At 35.7% G+C, this 22477-nt stretch overlaps 1 protein-coding gene across 6 annotated transcripts in view; it reads left to right on the top strand.

Moving 5' to 3' along the window:
* The window catches only part of LOC125665783 (secretin receptor-like), a 97460-nt gene extending 88842 nt beyond the window's left edge, over positions 1-8618 (top strand). For all 6 annotated transcript variants that reach the window (XM_048898657.2, XM_048898653.2, XM_048898656.2 and 3 more), the window contains 5 exons: positions 667-736; positions 2751-2839; positions 4407-4548; positions 5217-5258; positions 7626-8618. In XM_048898657.2, the coding sequence (XP_048754614.1) occupies positions 667-736; positions 2751-2839; positions 4407-4548; positions 5217-5258; positions 7626-7976 (694 nt within the window). In that variant the 3' untranslated portion in view covers positions 7977-8618. The remainder of the gene's footprint in view (positions 1-666; positions 737-2750; positions 2840-4406; positions 4549-5216; positions 5259-7625) is intronic.
* The last annotated feature ends 13859 nt before the right edge of the window (positions 8619-22477 follow it).

Here is a 22477-nt window from a genome sequence, read left to right as displayed (position 1 = left end):
TATATAAACCATTATTGTACAGCTGCTGTTATAGAAATCATCATCAGTGATATATAAAACATTGTACAGATACTGTTATACAATTCATCATCAGTGATATATAAAACATTATGTCACTGCTACTGTGATAGAAATCATCATCAGTGATATATAAAACATTATTGTACAACTCCTGTTATACAAATCATCATCAGTGATATATAAAACATTATTTTACAGCTGCTGTGATAGAAATCATCATCAGTGATATATAAACTATTATTGTACAGCTGCTGTGATAGAAATCATCAGTGATATATAAATCATTATTGTACAGTTGTTGTGATAGAAAACATCATCAGTGATATATAAAACATTGTTGTTCAGCTACTATTATACAAATCATCATCAGTGATATATAAAACATTATTGTACAGTTACTGTGATAGAAATCATCATCAGTGATATATAAAACATTATTGTACAGCTGCTGTTATAGAAATCATCATCAGTGATATATAAATCATTATTGTACAGTTGCTGTGATAGAAATCATCATCAGTGATATATAAATCATTATTGTACAGTTGTTGTGATAGAAAACATCATCAGTGATATATAAAACATTATTGTACAGCTACTGTTATACAAATCATCATCAGTGATATATAAAACATTATTTTACAGTTGCTGGCATACGAATCCAACTCCACGCTACCTGTGGATAATACGAGGACCTCTCTTTTTCATATACATAGTAAGTAGTTTGCTGCAATTTTTGTAGTTTTCTTGTTCAACCAAGGAGTTAAAAACTGTAAAACTACTATTTTTATGGTGATTTAATTTTCCGACATTGTTGTATGGATACATTGTACGTGTGTATTTAAGTTTTCCTTGATGTGGAAAAAGTCAATTATTCATTTGCGAAATCTAGATCTCGCGAATCTAACAGGCTATTGTGTATACGAAATCTAGATCTCGCGAATCTAACAGGCTATTTTGTATACGAAAATCTAGATCTCGCGAATCTAACAGGCTATTTTGTATGAATCTAAGTCACACCAAACAACTCAAATGAGCAACTATAAAATCAATAATTTTCATTTGGTGGGGTGTAATTTTTCGTTCTTTTTTTTTGTGTGTTATGAGTTTGAATCCTTCATGAGGATGAAAAAGTGGAATAGAGAATATCATTTTTTAATACCATGAAATCAATTTAAAACACCCATGCTCATTCTTCTTCAACCATAAAAATCTGTCCCCACGATAAAAATGTGAAATTCTGTCCCCACGATAGAAATGATTCCCGTGTCTTGTGAAATTCTGTCCCTACGATAGACATGCTTCGAGTGTCTTGTGGTATGTCTTTCAATATCTTCCATGAATACCCGCAATATTCTCAAGAAAACAAATAGTCTTTGCAAAATACTCAATCCTGAATCGATTCATTCGCTAATACTGTTCATCTCGAACATCTTTCCTATTGTTTTTTTTTTCCACAAGAGTAATCAGAAATAAAATATGGTTCACATCGTCTGACATAAAGATTCGGTAGATATGACCTCTTAATGACATCAGCAAATCATTGTATATTGTATCTTTGATATTCATGGATTCATGGATTGGATTAATCAAAAAATAAAATAAATAGAAAGCATAAATATAAATTTTCCAAAACCACTGATCAAAAACAATGTGTTTTGAGTAGGTACTCTACATCGTCATAATGGCTGACTTCCTTTTAAAATGTGAATGGAAATATAAATATCAGCAATATTTGTCTATATATTTAAATAAAGTTCTTGCCTAGCTGAGTAGCTAAGTAAATTAGCACGTCGACTGCTGAACTGTAGATCGCAGGTTCGAGTGCAGCAGGGGTTATAAATTTTTCTTAGATTGTTTTCTACTAAAATTGTATTTTTTGACTCGATAAAGTAAATTTGAAATTTTTCAATTTCAAAATATTGTTGTACATATCCTCCACTTTTCATACCTCCTTAAAAGCCTTGGGCATATCATATACTTTCAACAGTGGTCTTACTGGACTTTATTATTTATACGAAACACAGTGTTTTAATCAGATAAGCACTATGTGCATAAAGTGACGCTTCGATGATAATTTTAGTTGCTTTTTTTAACAAATCATGCGCCCAGAGGAGGCAAATGACGATGACTGTTTCAAATTTCAATTTTAGTTTTGCACATTGTATATATTACCTCCTGATTTAAATTTGAATGTCATTTTCCTGTATAATGGACATGAAAATTGTTAAAACAATTTTTAAAAAAAATGAACTAAACAGTTTCATATATTTGCATGTGGTGTCTTTTTTTCCCTTCTTCCGTTAAATAGAAATAAACATTTTACGTGCATTGCATATATTGCCAACCATGAAAAAGGAATGTGTACATAAGCATCTGTACCTAACGTATCGAAATTAAAGAAATATAAGTTTAGGGTATATATATGGGGCCAAATGTAGTTCATTTTTGATTGAAAAAATGCATATGTGAATTGGTAAATCCCGGACATCTGTCGGGTTCTGTGTCACTTCTTACCTTAATCGAATAGCAAGCTGAGATTATTACATCCTTATAAACAAGTTCGGAATGGGAAAAAAATCCAATATATTTTCCCCACAGAGAAGCGAATCAACCTCATCAACACAGACGAGACAGGGCACAGATAACTTATATAGATGTGCATAACATCGACTTTGTCACATCATTATAGCGTTCATTAAGTAATGGGTTGGTCATATCTTTTTCAGGTAAATTTCATATTTTTTCTTGATATCGTAAGAGTGCTATTCATACGAGTAAAGAAGAATCAAAGAGTCTCGGGGGCGAGGAAAGTACGGTAGGTGAACTCCTATCCTGCATGTCATTACGTACCGTAAATCAACAGATCTTATGAAGAAAGTCGCTCAGTAGAAAAGTTGAAATTCATCGTGTATATTACAGTGTAGTTTTCTCTTATTTAATTTCAGTAGTAAATCTGAATAAATTGTTCACAAATTACTGTGGATTCCTGTTTTCGCGCAAGTCATTACTATTCGCGTTGATTCGTGAGTAAGGTTTAGTTGCGGAACCAAACTTCATTGATGTATATATAATTATTACAAAAAATTCACGTTCTAGTCTATTGACTCAAAACCGCACATTCGCCAAATGTTAATGATGCCCGATACACAAAACGAAAACCATTTTTGGAAATAAACTCATGCATTACATGTCACTCAAGTTGTACTGAAATGATACAACCAAATTATATGGGGCACTGAGGCTGGTCCGAGGGATCTTTGAATATTCAGATTTTGCTAGGTAGAAGATAAAGAAGTGTGAAAGTCCCCAGCTGGAATTGAACCCACTCTAACAAGCTAAGATTATCTGTCATTACTAATCTCTGGCTTTAATTCCACTCTATCAAACTAAGAGACTCTGCCATTACTAATCTCTAGATTTGAACCCTCTCTAACAAGCTAAGAGTCTCTGTCAATACTAATCTCAGGATTTGAACCCACTCTGACAAGCTAAGATTCTCTGTCATTACTAATCTCTGGATCTGATCTCACTCTCTGGGGCCACAATATAGGGTCAAATATTTCAGAAGCATAAAGATTGATAAAAAAATCTATAAAAATCACAACTGCTGAACAATGGCAAGGCCAAGGTGACTCAGGTGAGCGATGTGTCCCATGGGTCTCTTGTTTAAATAGATGTACATATTGCGTATATGCTTGAACAATTTGGTAATCAATAGGTATTACCGGAGATCATAGAATCTTAGCTTCAAATCCAGAGATTAGTAATGACAGAGAATCTTAGCTTAACTTTGATCCATCCTACGCCTGGATGCCATGATCTGAACAAACTTGAATATGCACTTTGTCAGAGAGCTTCAACTTTCCTGGCCTAATGGTTCTTCAGAAGATGTTCCCTATATATTTGTATGTAAAGTTTTGATCCCTTTTGTGACCTCACCCTACCCTCGGGGGCCATGATTTTAACAAATTTGAATCTGCACTATGTCAGAATGGTAAACTTTTTTGGCCCAGTGGTTCTTGAGAAAATTTTCCCTTTATATTTGTATGAAAAACATTGATCGTTTATTCAGTACAGATCACTCAAACTGCTAAAAAAGACTCTTCTGTATTTCCCGTGTGTAGTGAATTGGGTGTCCGTAAAACTCTTCTGTATTTCACGTGTGTGGTGAATTGGGTGTCCCTAAAACTCTTCCGTATTTCCGGTGTGTAGCGAGTCGGGTGTCTGTAAAACTCTTCCGTATTCCCGGTATGTAGTGAGTCGGGTGTCCGTAAATTTACTCGCGTAATATAAGGAATCTACAGAGCACGCGTGGAATTTGTTTTATATCTCAATACTGTCATGTGAGTACTTACAATGAATAAGCACCTGTTTGCTTGCAGAAAGATGGCTAAGTTTATTGTGGTTCTGATTCCACTGTTCGGGGTTTGTTACATCGTATTTTCCTTCCTGTCTGGAAATGCCATCGACGTGGAAAGAGACATACCATATCTCTACGTCGAAATGTTTTATAACTCCTTCCAAGTAAGTCGTACCGTTTAGTTTCTTTGAGAAAATACATAGCACAATTTTGTAACTCCCCAATAAAGGTCATACATGTGCCCGACGTTTCTGCAATTGTTTCTAAAATTATATTTCATCCACTCGTTATGAAGAGTTTTTGTATGATTTATCAATTTCTTTTAAAATTTTATTTCACATTGTAATAATTTTACCATACGTCATACATTGGCCTAATTAGGTTGACCGTTAGATAACTCAACTAGATTCAATGTCCGAGTTTCTTCCCTTCTTTGCAAATAATAACCTGTTTCACTTGCCACAACTAGGACCTATCAAAATCTGCTAACTCTATAGGAGACCTGATGATAGATTTTATTTGTAGAAACAAGATAGGGTGTAAGTGAATTGTACCTCAAATGTCACGAAAAGTTATATATTATTGAAAATGTCGCGTAAGACCTTAAATGTGAACAAATACAACGGTATGAGCTAGAGATTGTTTTCATAAAAAACGAATATCTCCCCAGCTCCCCAAATTGGAAGTGCTCCAAGTGAATCGATCAATTATATATAAATTTTCGCAGAAAGTTTATTCATCATTACTTATAATTATGTAACATGTGACCCTATTCGTAAGCCAAGATAACTCGTGTATACAAAATGATTAACATGATCACTTATATTTTCAGGGTTTTATATTAGCCGTTCTATTTTGTTTTCTCAACGAGGAGGTAAGGATGCTATATTTTCCTTCACTATTTTCAGGAATGTAGTTTAATGAAATTGAAATCTACACGGGCTAGGCTTTTTCTTTCTTTGAATATGTAAATATTTGGAAAATGGCAATACAAGCACACATTAGTAAATATCAAAGCTTTGTTATGAAAGACCTACCTTAAGGTTGTATGTGATGCTCAAAAATGCATGCTGTTAACTGCACTGTTCAGAGGTCGGGAGTTCGAGCCCCTCCCCCTCGCAACTTGGCCGTGTCAAACCTTAGACGTGAAAATACATGTAGATAGTGACTGCCCCTTTGCCAAACGGTCAGCATTATAAGAGGTGTGAATATCGGGAGTTGTCGGATAATCTCGGGGGTTGTCGGGTAATCTCGGGGGGGGGGGGGGGGGTGTCGGGTAATCTCGGGGGTCGTCGGATAAGACCTTTATAACGGAGGCTTCTGTGTCATGGCAGCAGTAATTTTGAAATGAATTTCTTATTCTTCACCGCAATCAAATATACATTCGTATGTTCAAGCTAGTAACGAAGTACTTAGCTACTAGGCTGTAGAAACCAATGAAACCACACCAACTTACCAACAACATTGATGTTTATGACGATGGATGTATATTTTATATATATATATACGTATTTACAATCTTAGAAACAGTAGAATGCTATGGAATTCAAACTTATATTATGGTCTTATTGATAATGAAACAAATATTTGTCATTAAAATATCTGAATAGAAAAACTGTTCTTTTTCCCGCCTCTGACGATTGGTTTGGTATAATGCTCCTTATTTGTCCAGATCATTGGGTACTTTTGAATTTGTTTTCTTATTTTCTGTACATTTCTGTCGCCTTAGTAAGCTAGTATTTAAAAGTATCTGGCATTTACTTATATTCTGCTAAATCTCATGTCGTTCAGATGACGAAGGCTGCATGTTCTTATCATTACTTACTATTACTTATTATTACTTATTTCTGAATGCACTGTTACAGTAGATTTATGAAGTAGGTCAAACATAGGTTACATGTAGATGATGCATAGAAGTAGTTTCGCGTTCTGTCAATTTCAATTAGCAATGTATAACAAATATATAGAATTTAATATTTAGATTTATTTGGTATGAATTTCATGAGATTGCATTGCAATTCTTGTTTGAGCTTCTAAAAATCATATGTATCTCTTGAATGACAGGGATCTGTAATACAGGTACATTTACGCAGTCGAGGTAATCAATCGTATGCAGCTGTGTGCATATTCAATGATATCCACTTATTCCTAATGTTGTTTGGGCAATATTTCTCTTTTCAAAAGTCTGCCTACTCCTTCGGTCTATCTGGAATGCTGCTACGATTATTTCCGTGTCAAATTACATGTATATTACCACTCACATCAAGGTCAGTCACACATTTCCGAGGTCCCATTTTGAGATTTATTTTCTAATAGTAGGTGGACGTTATTATATTTACTCGATCTGAGTAAATTTTGTATATGATCTAATATCAAACTGAATGTATTCAAGGAAAATTACATTAAGTTCTGTGTCTAGTCAGTAAGCTAAAGCTATTTCTTTGTAAAATTCCATAGCAATGTTAAAATTACCTTTCCACGGCATATTAAACGTAAATTAGTTTTAAAATAAGGTATTTTTGTGGGTTTTTTTTTTAAATTCTACGATATATTATTTATAAGGAAAAACATTGATAAGATAAGAACATATTCTTTTTCCAAAAACCTTTAAGTAATTTACAATGTACACTTGTGCAGTTTCTTTGTTTGACAACTAGAAAGCAGTAATCTATATTTATACTGGGTTTTTTTAAGCTACGAAAACCTCATTTGACACCGATATTTTGATGATGCATTCATAAAACAATTCATGCATTGGATTCAATGAATTTGTATGGGCCCTTCGATTTCCCTAGCTTTACCCTAATCTTTGAGATTTTATAACAGCTATCTAACAGTCACATGAATATTGAAAAAATGTTTCTTAAGAAAAATGGCGTATCCTCTACCCTGTGTTTTAAGGTCTGTGGTAAAGAAGCAACACTAATGATAACAACAACAACAACAAAAAAACACCAAAAACAAAACATAAACAAAAACAAAAAACAGAGATTCACAGTCTCGAAGTTACTGAAATTACACTACATTAAGCCTAAACAACCAGCGCTGAAGTTCTAATCATGGACTTACACCCATCGAATTCATCATATGTTACAATATCAATTCATTTTCTAGGAAATTTAACTAATCACTTCAATTCATTATTCGTTAAAATACCGATTCCTTTTCTTGGAATTTATTTGCAAAGATTCACATGTTGAATGCAGTTTGCTCCTGTTTATTGGTAAATATACTTTTTCAGGTGCTGCAAGAAATTCGCAAAGCGTGGTACAAATATGCCCTCCGAAGGCAGGAAAGTTTTGCGTACTCCAGATCCGCGTTCACGACAGGCTGGAGGAAGGGATCCCGCCACACACATACCATGTCCTCGTTTATCGATAGAGATAGGTCATCGGACCTCTCCAATTCGAGCCGGCTTCTACCGAGAGGAAAAAACAACAATGATTGCATGTCCAATTCTCTTACGGACCTGCGGTCATGTAACTCCGACAACGTCCGGCGAGAAACTTGTGAAGACATCAACTGTCGGTTCTTAACTGTTCCCAGCGACACACGACGAAACAATTCAAGGTTTAAATGGGAAAACCAATAGGTGGATCCCAAAGGAAAAATGCTCAAATCACCGCAATCTACTGAGTCCCATTGACATCAATACGGAGAGAGTAAAAATGGCTTTGATTAATGTTTTTTCTGTTTATATCAAATGAGTTTACCATTTATTCACAACGTCCATTTGATGATGGTGTTTTTATTGTTGTTGTACATAATGTGACTATTTGACTACACGGATCGGATAGGAATCCCAAACGCCTGCTCCAGCATCAGTTACTGCAGTAGAGAGCCACATATACCTCTAAGGAGCATGTTTGGAAGAACATCAGAACCTGGTTGTCTCCCTTCACATATCGTGTCACTGCACAGTGGGTTCAGACACTTATTCCGGAACTGCCTTTTGTTTCAATTCAAATCAGCATTCATTGAAAATTTTGAATTCTTTCCTTGTAGCGCAATTTAAGATATTTTGAAATATGAATGAGGTAGCAGTTTTGTTTGGAAGTACGTTTACATTGTAATAAGGAGACGAATCTTTGTATGTAACAGTTGTTGATTGATAAGTGTTAATGTATTTTACTTACTTATTAATCGAAAATCATTTGCATTTGTACCTGTTATGGTTTCAATATGAATATCCCCAGAGAAATTTTCAGAAATAAAAATAACAATTGATATTGCCTCTATTGTCTCTGTTGATGTCTGATTACACAATATGCATTTTCGCGGAAAATAGAAGACTAACTCGCATTCTATATCGCACGGTCGTTTGTTTAGCTTCATATAACTTCTAGTGTTTTGAGGACATTATAAAGCCACCAGTGAGTATGACTTTCGATGATGTGCCTCCATAAAATTGGTTGAGGTTGGCCAGCAGGAAGATTCCGCCATTTCTCTCCTGTTGCAATGCTTACTTTGAAATCCCTTTTAATGATTTATTGCTTATATTTACATTTATGAAACTTTTTTTATAAGCTCGCATAAAAATGCGGTTTTGATGAAACTTGGTACAAAGAAAGATCACAATGTGGAGCTGTGCATATTGCAAAAAGAATGCTGTCCAATGGTTTTTAAAGGAGTTTTGGACATTGGGTTTAATTGTTTTGTATTCAAAATACTTTGTCTTCGCAATTTCTCCTAAACCCTTTGGGGGATTTTTATGAAACTTGGTACAAAGAAAGATCACAATATGGAGCTGTTCATATTGCAAGGGGCATGCTGTCCAATGTTTTTAAATGAGTTGTGGCCCTTGGACTTAATTTTTTCTATTCAAAATACTTTGTCTTCACAACTCCTCCTAGACCATTTGGACATTTTGATGAAACTTAGTACAAAGATAGATCACAATGTGTAGATGTGTATATTACTTTGAGAATGCTGTCCCACTATTTTGGAACTTAGATTTATTTAATGCAAAATACATAGTTGTTGCAACCCTGACGAAATCCTTTTGTGGATAATCCTGTCTTACCTGTTCAAATTCCTGGGTCAATATCATGTAGTGGTTTAGCGGTGCCCTATTTTAATGTGTGCATTTTTCATTTATATCTTAAAGCTCCCAACTAATTCTTTGGGTAAGTAGCCATGGAAAGCAAAATGTGATGCCATAACGTAAAAGAAAAGAGCGCGCAATGCTGAAAAAATGATAATAATCCAATTCTTGAATTGATTTTCAATTAAATATCATAAACATCAACTTATTAACAAAGTTGTACTATCTGAACTGGGTTTAAACAGTTCATATCTTTTTAAATCTATCTAATTGTAAACAGCGTAGGTATAGTCACTATAGGTGCTAGTCGGTCATGTTGTCACTTCCAGAAATTGAAAGACTTAGTACAATTACTGAAAGAAGAATTGTTGAAAAATCCCACACATGGATTAATTTCTTGTGTTTGATGATAGATCAATTATATGTTCTCTGGCATCGATGAGGTGCACTTGTGTTGTCTGAGACGGAATGGACAACAAACTTTGTTTTCATTCTGCACACATGCGGCCAAGCAGAGGGACTGGTAATTCTGTGTGTAATAATAATAGTAGGGGTTTATACCATACCACCCCCCTAATAAGGGGTAATACTAATTTTATTAGTAAGTTGTATGGTACAAGACCCCTACTATTATTATTACAAAATCACCCGTTGAACCTTTCCTGTGGGCTGAGATGCTAGATGCATACGACATGCTCGGCAGTGTTCATACGCCTAACAGATTTATACATTTGTACATGTAGTAATTCGGTCTTTGCATTTATAAGCAATTACCCTTCAAAATGCTCTAGCATTTTATCACTGACCTTTCGCTTCACGTTTCGTCTTTTTTCTTTGTGTATATACATATATTATTTCAAATTTCTATTTTGCAAGTCATGCTCTGAAATAGGGTTTCGTTTAGAGGCCACAGCAGTATCGCATAAAAAGAAATTGTTTACATCGATATGTTCTGCCATTTCCAACCAGTATACGTGGTTACCGAAAGACTAAAAGAAAACGACACGAAAACTCAAACAAGGCAGGGTACATGTATGTGGGAGGCAGATGAAATTGGGTCGAGAAAGAAAATTAATCGTTAAAAAGTCCGATTAAAAAAAAAAAAACAAATTCCAAAGAAGGCATAATATATAATCCACGTTGAATTGAGTTCTATAATACAAACACACAATAAAAGTCTCACAATAACTATATCCTTCCTACAGTATATGATGATGAAATTGTACAGCAAAATCGGCCATTCACATAATGTATGCGTTGTGTGCAAAGTCCGAACAAACCACTTATCAGCATTGGGGTAATTGTACATGTATGTACTTTTGGATGTGTTTTTTGATCAGGAGAAACAAGGAAAACTTTGTAGGCAGGATACAAACCGAACCGTAAGCTCCAGGATATTGCAACTTGGCACAATTGATCACCCTGATGAGAGAAAGATACCTATTGGTGTTTTTTTTCAAGGTTAGAAATCAAAGGTCAAGGTTGCAGTATCACAGTAGGACGAGCTTGTAGGCAGGATACAAACCGAACACTAAGCTCCAAGATATTGCCAGTTGGCACATTTGATCACCATAATGAGAGGAAGATGCCTTTTATTTTTCAAGGTCACAGTATCACGTAGTAGGAAAACCTTTTAGGCAGTATACAAACCGAAATGTTGGGACACACTTTATGCCAAGTGGAGGATGCCTATTGTTTCTTAAGGTCAAATGTCAATGTTGTAGTAGCAGGATGCAGACGGATTCGTTGGGGACAAGGACTATCAAACTTGGTACACATACATTTTATGCCAAGTGAAAATATTACGTAGAGAGTACATGATTTGTTTGTTTTTACGATGCAAAGAAAGTATGTCACACCCTGATGATGGCTGATACTACCTGAAGCCAAGTTCTACAAAACACTCTATATTAGATTTTCACGTGCGTATTATGTACCGTTGGTGGTGCTCTTGTTAATGTTTAGAATGTTTAACTAAGGTATTTCTAATGGTCAGCAAAAATTTGAATGTTTGTTATCGAGGTACAAGGGATATACAGAGCTCACAATTCTTTGTTATGTAAACAAGGCTCGTGCCATGTTTTTGTTTACATAGGTTAAATATACTAGTAAAAGTTACGTTTAAAGCAGATTTTGTTTTCAATTTACAAGTTAATTCGGAAAATAATTGATAGCTTCAAGTGTTTGGCACACCTTATTTTGTTTTAAACATGCCGAGTTTTTTTTATCAAGCAATTTATATGTAAACAAAAATATAGCACAAGCATTACAAAGAATTGTGAGTGTTGATCTCACTTGTAACTCAACAACAGATATTAAATTTTGGTTGACAATTGGAAATACTTTAGTTAAGCATTGTAAATTTCAATAAAAATCGAAAATTAAAATCTGAAAATGTTCAGCTCAAATCGTGACTATCCCCCTTTAAAATCTTTTTAAATTTTTTTATTTCCTGGAACAGTGAGGCCATCCTAGTCACATTGATATTGAAGCATCCCATGGTGTGTGGATTAGAGTTTGGTAAAATAATAACTCCAAAGGGCTAGCTAGGGGTATAATATGAGATCAAAATTTGTCATGGAATTAAAGAGGGTAAAAATCTCCAGGGACAAGGTTACCCGGGAGAGTGTTGTAGACCATATACCTCCTGCTATCATTTATGTTAAGCTAGCCCCGCAATGAGAAAGAATGATTTGTATGTTTTATGTTAGGCTAGCCCCGCGATGAGGTAGGATGATTTTTAGGTTTGTTGTTTTTCGTCCCATTCGAGAATTATTGTTTACATTTTGATCTATGCAAGGCGCTTACGACCATAGCAGTGGGGGTTCTGTCGTACAAACGTCTACCGTGACACGGGACTTTCTGATTTGTTTGTTTGTTTTTAGTTCGATAGACGCTTAGTGTCAATATAAATCATAGACGTCTTACTGATAGGTTTATCGCGGTGCTGGGCACCTGGGACTCCCAGTTGCAAAGCAAGAGCCATAACCGCTAGGCTAAATCAGCGACATAAATGCTAGGCTATAACAACGCCATAACCGGTAGGCTATATAAGCGCCATAACCGCTAGGCTTAATCAGCGCCATAACCGCTAAGTTATATCAGCGCCATAACTGCTAGACTATATAAGTACCATAACCGCTAGGCGTTATAAGCGCCATAACCGTTAGGTTATAAGCATCATAACTGCTAGACTATATATAAGCGTCATAACCGCTAGGCTACAGTGTATACAAGCGCCATATCCGCTAGGTTATACAAGTGCCATAACCGCTAGGCTATATAAGTGTCATAACCGCTAGGCTATATAAGTGTCATAACTGCTAGGCTATATAAGTACCATAACCGCTAGGCTATAAGCGCCATAACCGTTAGGCTACAGTGTATATAAGCGCCATTACCACTAGGCTATATAAGCGCCATAACCTCTAGGCTATATGAGCGCCATAACCGCTAGGCGTTATAAGCGCCATAACCGCCAGGTTATAAGCGCCATAACTGCTAGACTATATATAAACGCCATAACCGCTAGGCTACAGTGTATATAAGCGCCATATCCGCAAGGTTATACAAGTGCCATAACCGCTAGGCTATATAAGTGTCATAACTGCTAGGCTATATAAGTGTCATAACTGATAGGCTATATAAGTGTCATAACTGCTAGGCTATATAAATGTCATAACTGCTAGGTTATGTGAATGGGGGAACGAGGAGTACAAAGTGTGATGTCTAGTTAGTACAGTGTATCTGAATAACTTGTATACTTAATAATGGGAAAACTGCAAAACAATCTTTGTATAAAACATTTTTATGCCTTAGAGAAATTAATTTAAACTTACTTGAAACTTGAGCTCCAATTAGGCAATTCTCCTAAATTAATTTTCATGTTTTATAATAATTCTACTTAAATATCCATTTCAGACCACAATTGAAATGCAGTTTGTAAATAGATGTCAAGAGTAATCGCATAAATATGTTAATATGTTTTACATGTAATTGAATAAGACATAATCGGTCGACATTTTAATAAACGGTCGTTAGCTATGCATGCATGTAATCAAGTTCGTTCTAATTAATTCCTAACAAATCCATGAAATGTGTTTCAGTGTAACTGCAAATCTGATCAAGACAATGTTTTGAAAAATAATCATGAGAATCAAATCTGTAATTCATGATAAATAATAAAATTCATATACATTTGTAGCACATTACATGTATATAAAACAAATTACTCTGGCGCTTTACAAGGGTGAGATGAGGAATGCTACAATAAAACACAATTTAATGAAATTAAATGACATAAGATCTTATGTCTGTAACACTATCAAAATAAAACACTATAATTAAGTTCGATCGCACCTCTAGTATATCCAGGGGTTTGTGTTTGCCCAATTCTCTATTTTGTATTCCTTTTAGGAGTTAGGAGACTGGTCACTGTTAATTATTTTCGCCTATCATTCAATTTTACATGTTACACGCTTTTTCATTGGTTGAAAAATTATTGGAATATCGTATCTAACGGTAAAAAAATTGCCGGAACTACTTTCTATTGGAATGTTGGGGATTCCTCTGAATGCTTCGTATTTATAGGCCTAGATCTATTTATAGATAGGGAATCGTGAAAAGAAATTAAAACTTAACAATTATATCGATCTATTTAAATCTATTCAACAAAAACAAACAAATATCAAATATAAATAATAATTAATTATGGAATATGAAATAAACATGGCTATTTAAGGACCCCCCCCCCCCCAAATAATAACACATGTCTGTTTCTGCAATTCCGGGCTGAGAGTCAAGTTTATTCAACGGGGATCACAATAGTCCGATTCGCACTTTGCGACAACTTCCATCATGTCACAAACCCAAATGCCAGATACACCAAACATTGCCTCCGGAATGGGCCTATACTGCAATATCGTAGCCGTTGACGACTATGAACTCCGGCATAATATAACAACACACGTCTGCTTCTGCAATTCCGGGCTGAGAGTTAAATGTATTCAACCGGGGATGACAATAGTCCAGTTTGCACCTTGTGACAACTTGCGTCACGAACCCAAATACCAGATACACCGCACACTGCCTCAGAGATACTGCAGTATCTTACTAGCCTTAACGACTATGGTTTCAAACTCCGGCATAAAATGTTTATGAGTGGGCACCGAAACGAGGCTTCCGTACAACGTTACAACAGCTGTGACACCTCAGCAATTTATTGATTAAACTAAAAAACAACCTCTGTAACACTCACATGGAAGCCGTGACAACCCTCAAGAGAACCTGGCACCCCACATCATGATCATACACGTGTCCCACGCTTTCCGTTTAAACTTAGTACCGACATCGAACCTTCCACTTAATTCCAGTTCCACTCAACAAAATTCCAGCAATTTTCTCTCAACAGGACTTGCACGTATCTCTAACTCATCCTTTACATTCTTCAATCCACAAGAAACCTGTTTGCTCAACAGTAAACAACAATTCGTGGAGGCCACCATTTACGGGTTTAGTTGAAGTTTTTCAAGTTGTGTATTCACAAATTACTACGCCCATCTCGAAATGACATAGAATATAGTGCAAGGGAAAATCGTTAATTCAACTCAAATCATACCATGTTTTATTATATAGTTTACTCAATGTTTTAAAATATCAAATTCTTTCGTTGGATAGAGGTATACCACACACACAAAAAAAAGAAGAAGACGGAAAACCTTTGCATCATTGAGCGTCTTTTTTCTTGGCATACCTCCATCCAACGAAAAAATAATAAATTCATTCCTTAATTATTTTAAAACCCATTCGTCGGACCTCTCCCTGCGGTAAAAAAATGATGCGACAGCCAACTTTAGCTAATTTCTGCAACTCAAGGCGAGTCTTTCGTTGATTTGCCAAGGTTACTTCTGAGGACGAAACCCCCAAACGATCCTGGTTTGAGCCACGAGTTTGGTATAATAAAAAAAAAAAACTTGGGAATTCAGCTTCCGCCCTCTCCCCAGGCCAGTCTTTGCAATTCTGTGAGTGGAAAACTTCCTCTTCTTTACAATAGACGATTGCTGTTCTTTCTGCTCCAAGGTTCCAGTTGACTCTTCTCTCTTTCTCGCAGAATTGGGGAGGGGGTTAAACCGTCTCTTTGCTTTGAACTTCTCAAGTGTTGCGTTTCTTTAGCATCTCGCAAATTTTCTGCATTTGAGTGCAGAATGTCAAAATACTTCCCAGAAAAAGTTTAGGATTACGAGTACACTGTTTCAGTAAAAATAAAAACAATTTAAAGCCAGATCTTCGATGTGAATAGATTTTGATATCGCTACTGCATCCACTATGAAACGGGAAGTAACATCATCATGATTTAAAAACTTGCCTCAACGCTTGGAGGGTCTCCATCTTGTCCTTATCTGATACTACACTGTCCACACATGAGGTAATTAGATAGGCATAATGTCAACTCTCTCAGAAGTCTAAACTCTTGTAGGGTGCTTCATGTCTTGAAAATCAATAAAAACAAGAGGTCCGCAGGTCATATGAGTACTAGTGAAAAAGTATCACTACTCCCAAGGGCTATGAAATCTAGACAAAAATTCCTGTTCTGAATATCTAAGCTAAATTCTAATGTTCACCAAGAATATAAAACAAGATGTGTTCTTAAAACTTCACTGTCCTCAAAAGTGCATACACTGATGAAAGGCTTTACAAAATATAATTAGGTGTATTGACATTTTAAAAAACATTAAAGATATGACCAATTTGGACCCATCCTAGAGTCAAACCCTGGATTGTGAAATTCACTATTTTTGTACATCTTTTTTCTGCTATTCCTAAGTATGCATTTAGATTATATACAGTATCAGCAAACTTACATATAAAAATCATATACTAAGTTTGGCCCCACCTTGGGGTCAGAACCCCTACCCCGGGGGTCAAATTCATAGTTTTTCTTACAGGTGTGCGGGTCTTGAGAAGGTGATTTGGTCAATGTTGGGCAGTTTTTGCCCCCCACTCCCAGGGGTGCAGGAATCCTGAAATTTACAATTTTTGTCTCCCTTGTTCCAAAGATGCTTCATACCAAATTTAAAAGAATTGGAATGATAGGTATCAAGAAGAAGTTAAAAATTTATATTGTTCACACATCTAATAACTGACCATTTTGGCCCCACCCTAATACTAAAACGACGCATGTCGCATGACGACGAATTGATTGTTTTTCTGTTTTCAGCCACACTCAACAATTTTTCAGTTATCTGGTGGTGCCCAGTTTTCATTGGTGGAAGAGAGAACCCAGGTACAATGTACCTGGGAGAGACCACCGACCTTCCGAAAGTAAACTGGGAAACTTTCTCACTTACCTGCGCTAGCGGGATTCGAACCCGCTCCGACCAGAGGTCAGAGGCCGTGTGATTTTTAGCGCGATGTTCTAACCACTCGGCCACGGAATCCCTCACGACGATGGACGACAACCAATTGCAATAGGTCACCTGAGTAAACTCAGGTGACTTAAAAAATAAATGATATGGTTTCTACATTGTTTAATTCATAATCGGACAAACAACGATGCTATAAAATGTGTTTTCTTTCTACTGTTATATACTCTTTCGAAAGTTAAAAATATTCATGAAGAAAATTAGCTTATGGTAGTCTGTTCACATATACATATCTATAACATTTGTATCTCTGTTTTCTTACGCATTTATTTTTTTCATTATTCTTTTTGTTAAAAGCATAATACTTGATCCACCACTCCATATCTACTAAGGGGGATTAATCTGGAATATCATTAATGAAAAACACTTTTTCCTACATGTAAGTTTATGTTAACAACTATTCTGCATTAATTAGCCTGATTATGAATACTGTTTATATTAGATAATCTTCAAAAAAGAAAATATGTACGTTTCATGCATGCAAATCTTCATTTAAATCAGTTTTAGATGATACAAGGGATTTTCAAAAGGTCAATGTCAGTTTACTTGTTTCAATGGGGATTTTCCTCAAATGATCTAGGGGTCCGGATGCACTTTGGCATTTGGAAGCTAAAAGATTTGGTGAAATTACATCTTAAGCATGGGTCCTGTTGCAGGATTGTATGTACTTATAAGTGAATATAATATGAATTTTATTTAACCTCCCCCTCTCATTGAAAGTTTATGCCGAAATCGTCTATAGATACGTGCAAAATATTGACACTGACAGAAAATTGTAACACCACCATCCAACTGTACTAGTTTTTCCATTTAGCTGTTCCCCCAAGATCAATTTCATGAGATTTGACGATTAAATCAATTCACGACAACATAAACAACACACCGTCATAGTTCAACATCAGTGCACACAGTTGTTAATTTTCATGATTTTGGTCTGAGGTGGACAAAACAATGAAGTCGGTGGCCATTTTAGCCACTGTGTTAAGACTTAACACAGGTACTGGAGGTGGATAAAAGTTAACACAACGTTAACACAGAGTTAACACAAACTCGCTTTTGAAAAACAGTTAATCACATGGTTAACTTTAACACAGACGTTAACACCAAAATGACACCTTTTTAAAGTTACCGGCCCCAGATCTGTATCATTAAAGCGTTTTTGTATACATGCTGACAAGTGACATGAGTCCGCTAAAATATACCTAGATCAGTGCATGAGTTTGATTTCATGTTTTGGTATTTCTCTCCAGTTATGCCACTGTTATAGTGCCAGATAATGTGTGGCCCCAATGTTTCCAATGCTTTAAGTAATAGACAATTTGAAAGTGAAAAAGAAGTGCCAGGAAATGCTCAGAATGCAGGATTTTGCACCATTTACCCCAAAGCTTCTGGGGGGCGCCTAGGCCCCCAGACCCCCGGCCTATTAGGGGCGATCTTTAAATCAGCTTTTTTTATTTGCTTGCAAAATCAGGTCTGTTCCATGCAGCATACAATATTTTGGCAACAACAGTGATTCAATGGAGACGGTCATATTAGAACCGGGTGTTGGACACTCCCCTCCATATACACCAGTAATACAGTCAAAGCATCATTTGGCGAATAGAAAGCGGATTCGTTTGATAGAGTGATGCTCTTAGTGGATATAAATGAAATTTCAAGACTTTGTTTTGGGGTTAGATTCAATCTTGTTGAAAACCAGATGCGCCTCAGAGTGATAACAGACACAAAAAGTGCGGGATGAAATCAACAGACTCCAAAGCATGTATTACACAGTGCTTTTGATGACCAACAGAAATGTGTTCCCCTCTCTTCCCAAACTACTAAAACTGTGTTGTTTCCTATATTGTGTCGTTGTGTGTGTCTCTGTGACAGGCCACGTGTTATGTAAGTAAGCTTTCTGTGCAGTCCTGAACGTGTGCTGCTGAACAGACTCATTGAATTATATCAGTACTCATATGGATGTGAATTACAGGATCTCAAACCTTTAGATTTTACCAAGGACGTCATCATAAATTCTCTGTTGGACCAATTTTTGTGAGGAAGATCTGGTCCTGTTTGAGTCCAAGTGAGATGGCATATTTCATTTGTTCCTTGTATTTGTTACATCTGTGGAAGCAGTGACAATGTGCAGAAAGGTGGTGGTGGATACCCGGTTTGTGCTAATCACACTGATATCCTCCTTATAGATGTAAACATACAGACAAATGACTGTTTGAAGGTTTACTTAAAATACATGGTGTACCGTAGTACAAAAAATGTAGTATATAGATGAACTTTAAAATGAAAATGAAAATAATCTACCTGCTTCATTTGATTTTTCTAAAACATGGCCTGGGAACCAATTACACTGTCTTAATTTGTATTATTATTATTATTATTATTTTGTGTGTGTGTGTGTGGTTTTTTTGTTTGTTTGGTTTTTTTTTGTTTTTTTTTGGGGTTTTTTTTTGTTTTTGTTTTTGTTTTTGTTTTTGCTTAGCTCAAGCACTCCAATACTTTTTAAGTGGTTGTAATGTTACGACATAGAGTTATCTTTCTTTGTACTTCTAAGGCAAATTGTGTTTCTGAGGTCGAGATCGTTGTCTATTCATTGCATCACCACATAGCGGTCTCGTCAAACACTAGTGCTTTTCTATACCACATTCTGTTACTGTCGCCCAGTTGATAGCAATTCTTACGTGTCTATTTTGTTTATCTAAGTTTTAAAAGGTGTTTTGTGTAGCATTACGTAGTATGCAAGCGTTGTTGTGATTAAGCGATAAAGTGGTAATCACATTATTTTATTTTGATAAAGCAATCTTATTACTATTTTTGAATTGTGATCTGCACGTCTTTAGGAAGTACGAAGTGGGAGCACTGCGTTATAGCCTACTGACGCACTCAAGATGCTACGAGTTCAATAAAGAAATAATTTTATAATTCAATTCAAAGTTAGGAAATACAATATTCTATTATTTGTATAATTAAAAGTTCAATTATTTTGTATCTTTATTTTTTGTTGTTGTAAATCTACCAGTTGGTAGAAGTTACATTGTATCGTCGATATATGTTGTTACAAGGTGAAGGTCAGTTGATCCGAGTGTGTATTGAATTTGAAGAGCAAAACAGAATGTATGCTATAGGCCTACCAGTGCTTATAGCTTCGATATATCCATTTTCTCGCAGTTTATCAGGGTCTCTGTCCAAGCAATGTTTGAAAAGGTGACTGGGTGTTTTTTAAGGTAAAGTTCTTGCTCCAACAAAAAAATTATCCACGTCTTTTTTCTCGTACCTTCCTTCGAAAAATTGAAAAATACTCAGTCTAAATCCTTTCTACCGACAACTAGTACACCCGAGCACGGCACAAAACATCTTAATGCATTATTATTTACAAGCCGTTAACGTGACAATTGGTTTTTTGTCGATTAAATCTAATCTGTTTATGAAATGGCTAATAGATGTTTTCAAAACCAAGGGCGCATATGACGTCACACAAAATGGCGCGTTAACTAGCGAAAGAAAATATGAATATCGCAAGATTTGAATTTCATCGCTTTCAAACTCGAAAACTACGCAAACTATTGCATTTAAAACACATTTAAAGTAGTTTTAGGCATAAAAAGAGTTAATTTTGCTGAAAAAATGAAAAAGTTTAGAAACATGCGTTGTGTCCTTTAACTTGGGTTGAGCTGTCTATACGCGACCGGAAGTAAACTATGATATGGGGAAAGAGTACCAATTCATTTCCCATAGACCTCAATACTAACCTTTGGCCCTCTCACTAATTAACTTTATTAATTTTAAACAAATGACTGCAAACATTTCAAAGTTCATTCCAAGTGTGATGAAAACGACAAAAATTATTAATATATAGTCCCGTGCCTTTTATAGGCCATGTTTATACTTTTATACAACACCTATCAATCTGCAGTAAATTACACCCTAGGCTTCATTTTAATAACACCCCTATAATTGTAATTTCTTCAGTCATTTCTCAATTTTGTGCGATAATTTTTCATCCTGATAATTAATTTGAACCTCTATGATCATGATGATATTTCTTTCAATTCCAAATAATTTCAATCTTGATATTAGCCAATCACGCAACACAAGACAGACATTTATACCTCTGCTCAATTTTGAATTCTAAACCAAGGAGACGTGCTCCAGGGGACCAAGCCCCTAATATAGATATATGTAAATGTATTTATGAAATTGCACGATTTTGCAGAGTTTCTGTAGTCTTCATAAGTGCACAACATTTATTTACTAATTACATGTTTATCTCGATAGAGTGTGTTGGTGATTTTTATATTGTATTTTGATATGAGTCGGGCAGATCGGCTACAACTAACTCTAAAGTATAATGGGAGTAATGCTTGTGTCACCGTGCCGTTCAGGTTTATATTATATAAGATGTGTTTTGTCTCATGCTGGATATACTATAGGGGTACTGTCAACCAGACGTTATTTCAAATTGTGTGTCGAAGATATTTACTTGCTAACTTCATCCAGATTTTATAATGAAAGGCGAAGATAACGAACAGTGACAATCTCATAACTCCTATAAGTAATACAAAACAGAGAGTTGTACTAACACGGACCCCTGGACACATCTGGTGCCAAGGAGGAGCAAGCATCCCCTGTCGACCGGTCACACCCGCCGTGAGCCCTATATCTTGATCAGGTAAACGGAGTTATTCGTAGTCAAAATCAGTGCGCCAAGAACGACCTAGTAATGGGCATGAAACACGTCAGACAGCATCTGATCCAATGAAAAGTTGTATTGGCAAACTAGATCGTTATAACGACCATAGAATTTGCGAAATGCTGATTTTAAAGGAGACTGTTGGAACCCCTGCACCATCAACTTATTTGTCAATAGCCTGCTTCGATTAAAAACTGACCATAAGCAGAACAAGCTCTTGCGTATCGAATCAGTTGAGATATGTAAACACCATATGCAGGCGACAATGGAACATTGCTACATAAATATGGAAAGTTGACGATGGAGAAGTTGAAATCATCCCGTTTGTCATATAGTTGAGTTGTTAGTTTGCCGTTAATATCTACTTTCAATGAAATATCTAAGTTTGAAGCAGACGTGGACGACTCTGTGGTGTCTTTTATTTTTCACTGGGATGTATTGATTCAACATATGAATGAAAATTATTATTGTTAGTAGATAATACATCGTCGATATATCTAAATGTCGAATTGAAGGCCACAGCAAGAGATTTATTCTTCTCACGTAGAAGTTTTTGAATAAATTCTGCTTCATAGGAATATAACAATTCGTGATCATGTGAATTCTAACAGACTGTTGGAAGACCTAATCACCAAAGACCAAGAAGATATTGTCAATGTGGAACTCCAGCATATTTTTATTTCAATTTCAGAGTACTTGTGCGTGGAATCAGAGTGGCGTTTAACAAAGTAATTTTTTGGATGACTGATTACTAGATAGGAATAGTTGCGTTTTCCATTTTCTTGAAGAAGCAACTGTCTATGGTGTCAAAAAGTCTAGTCTTTAACTTTAACTTAGGAATTGTCGTGTAAAGAATTGAAAAGTCATACGTTTTGATGCTGTTGATTTGAGAAAAGTTTTGTGATTTCAAGTTTACTAAAAGTTCTTTAGAATTTTTTTAG

Source organism: Ostrea edulis, chromosome 10 (assembly GCF_947568905.1).
Source record: "Ostrea edulis chromosome 10, xbOstEdul1.1, whole genome shotgun sequence".
Taxonomy (NCBI): domain Eukaryota; kingdom Metazoa; phylum Mollusca; class Bivalvia; order Ostreida; family Ostreidae; genus Ostrea; species Ostrea edulis.
This window is presented reverse-complemented; position numbering and strand designations above follow the sequence as displayed.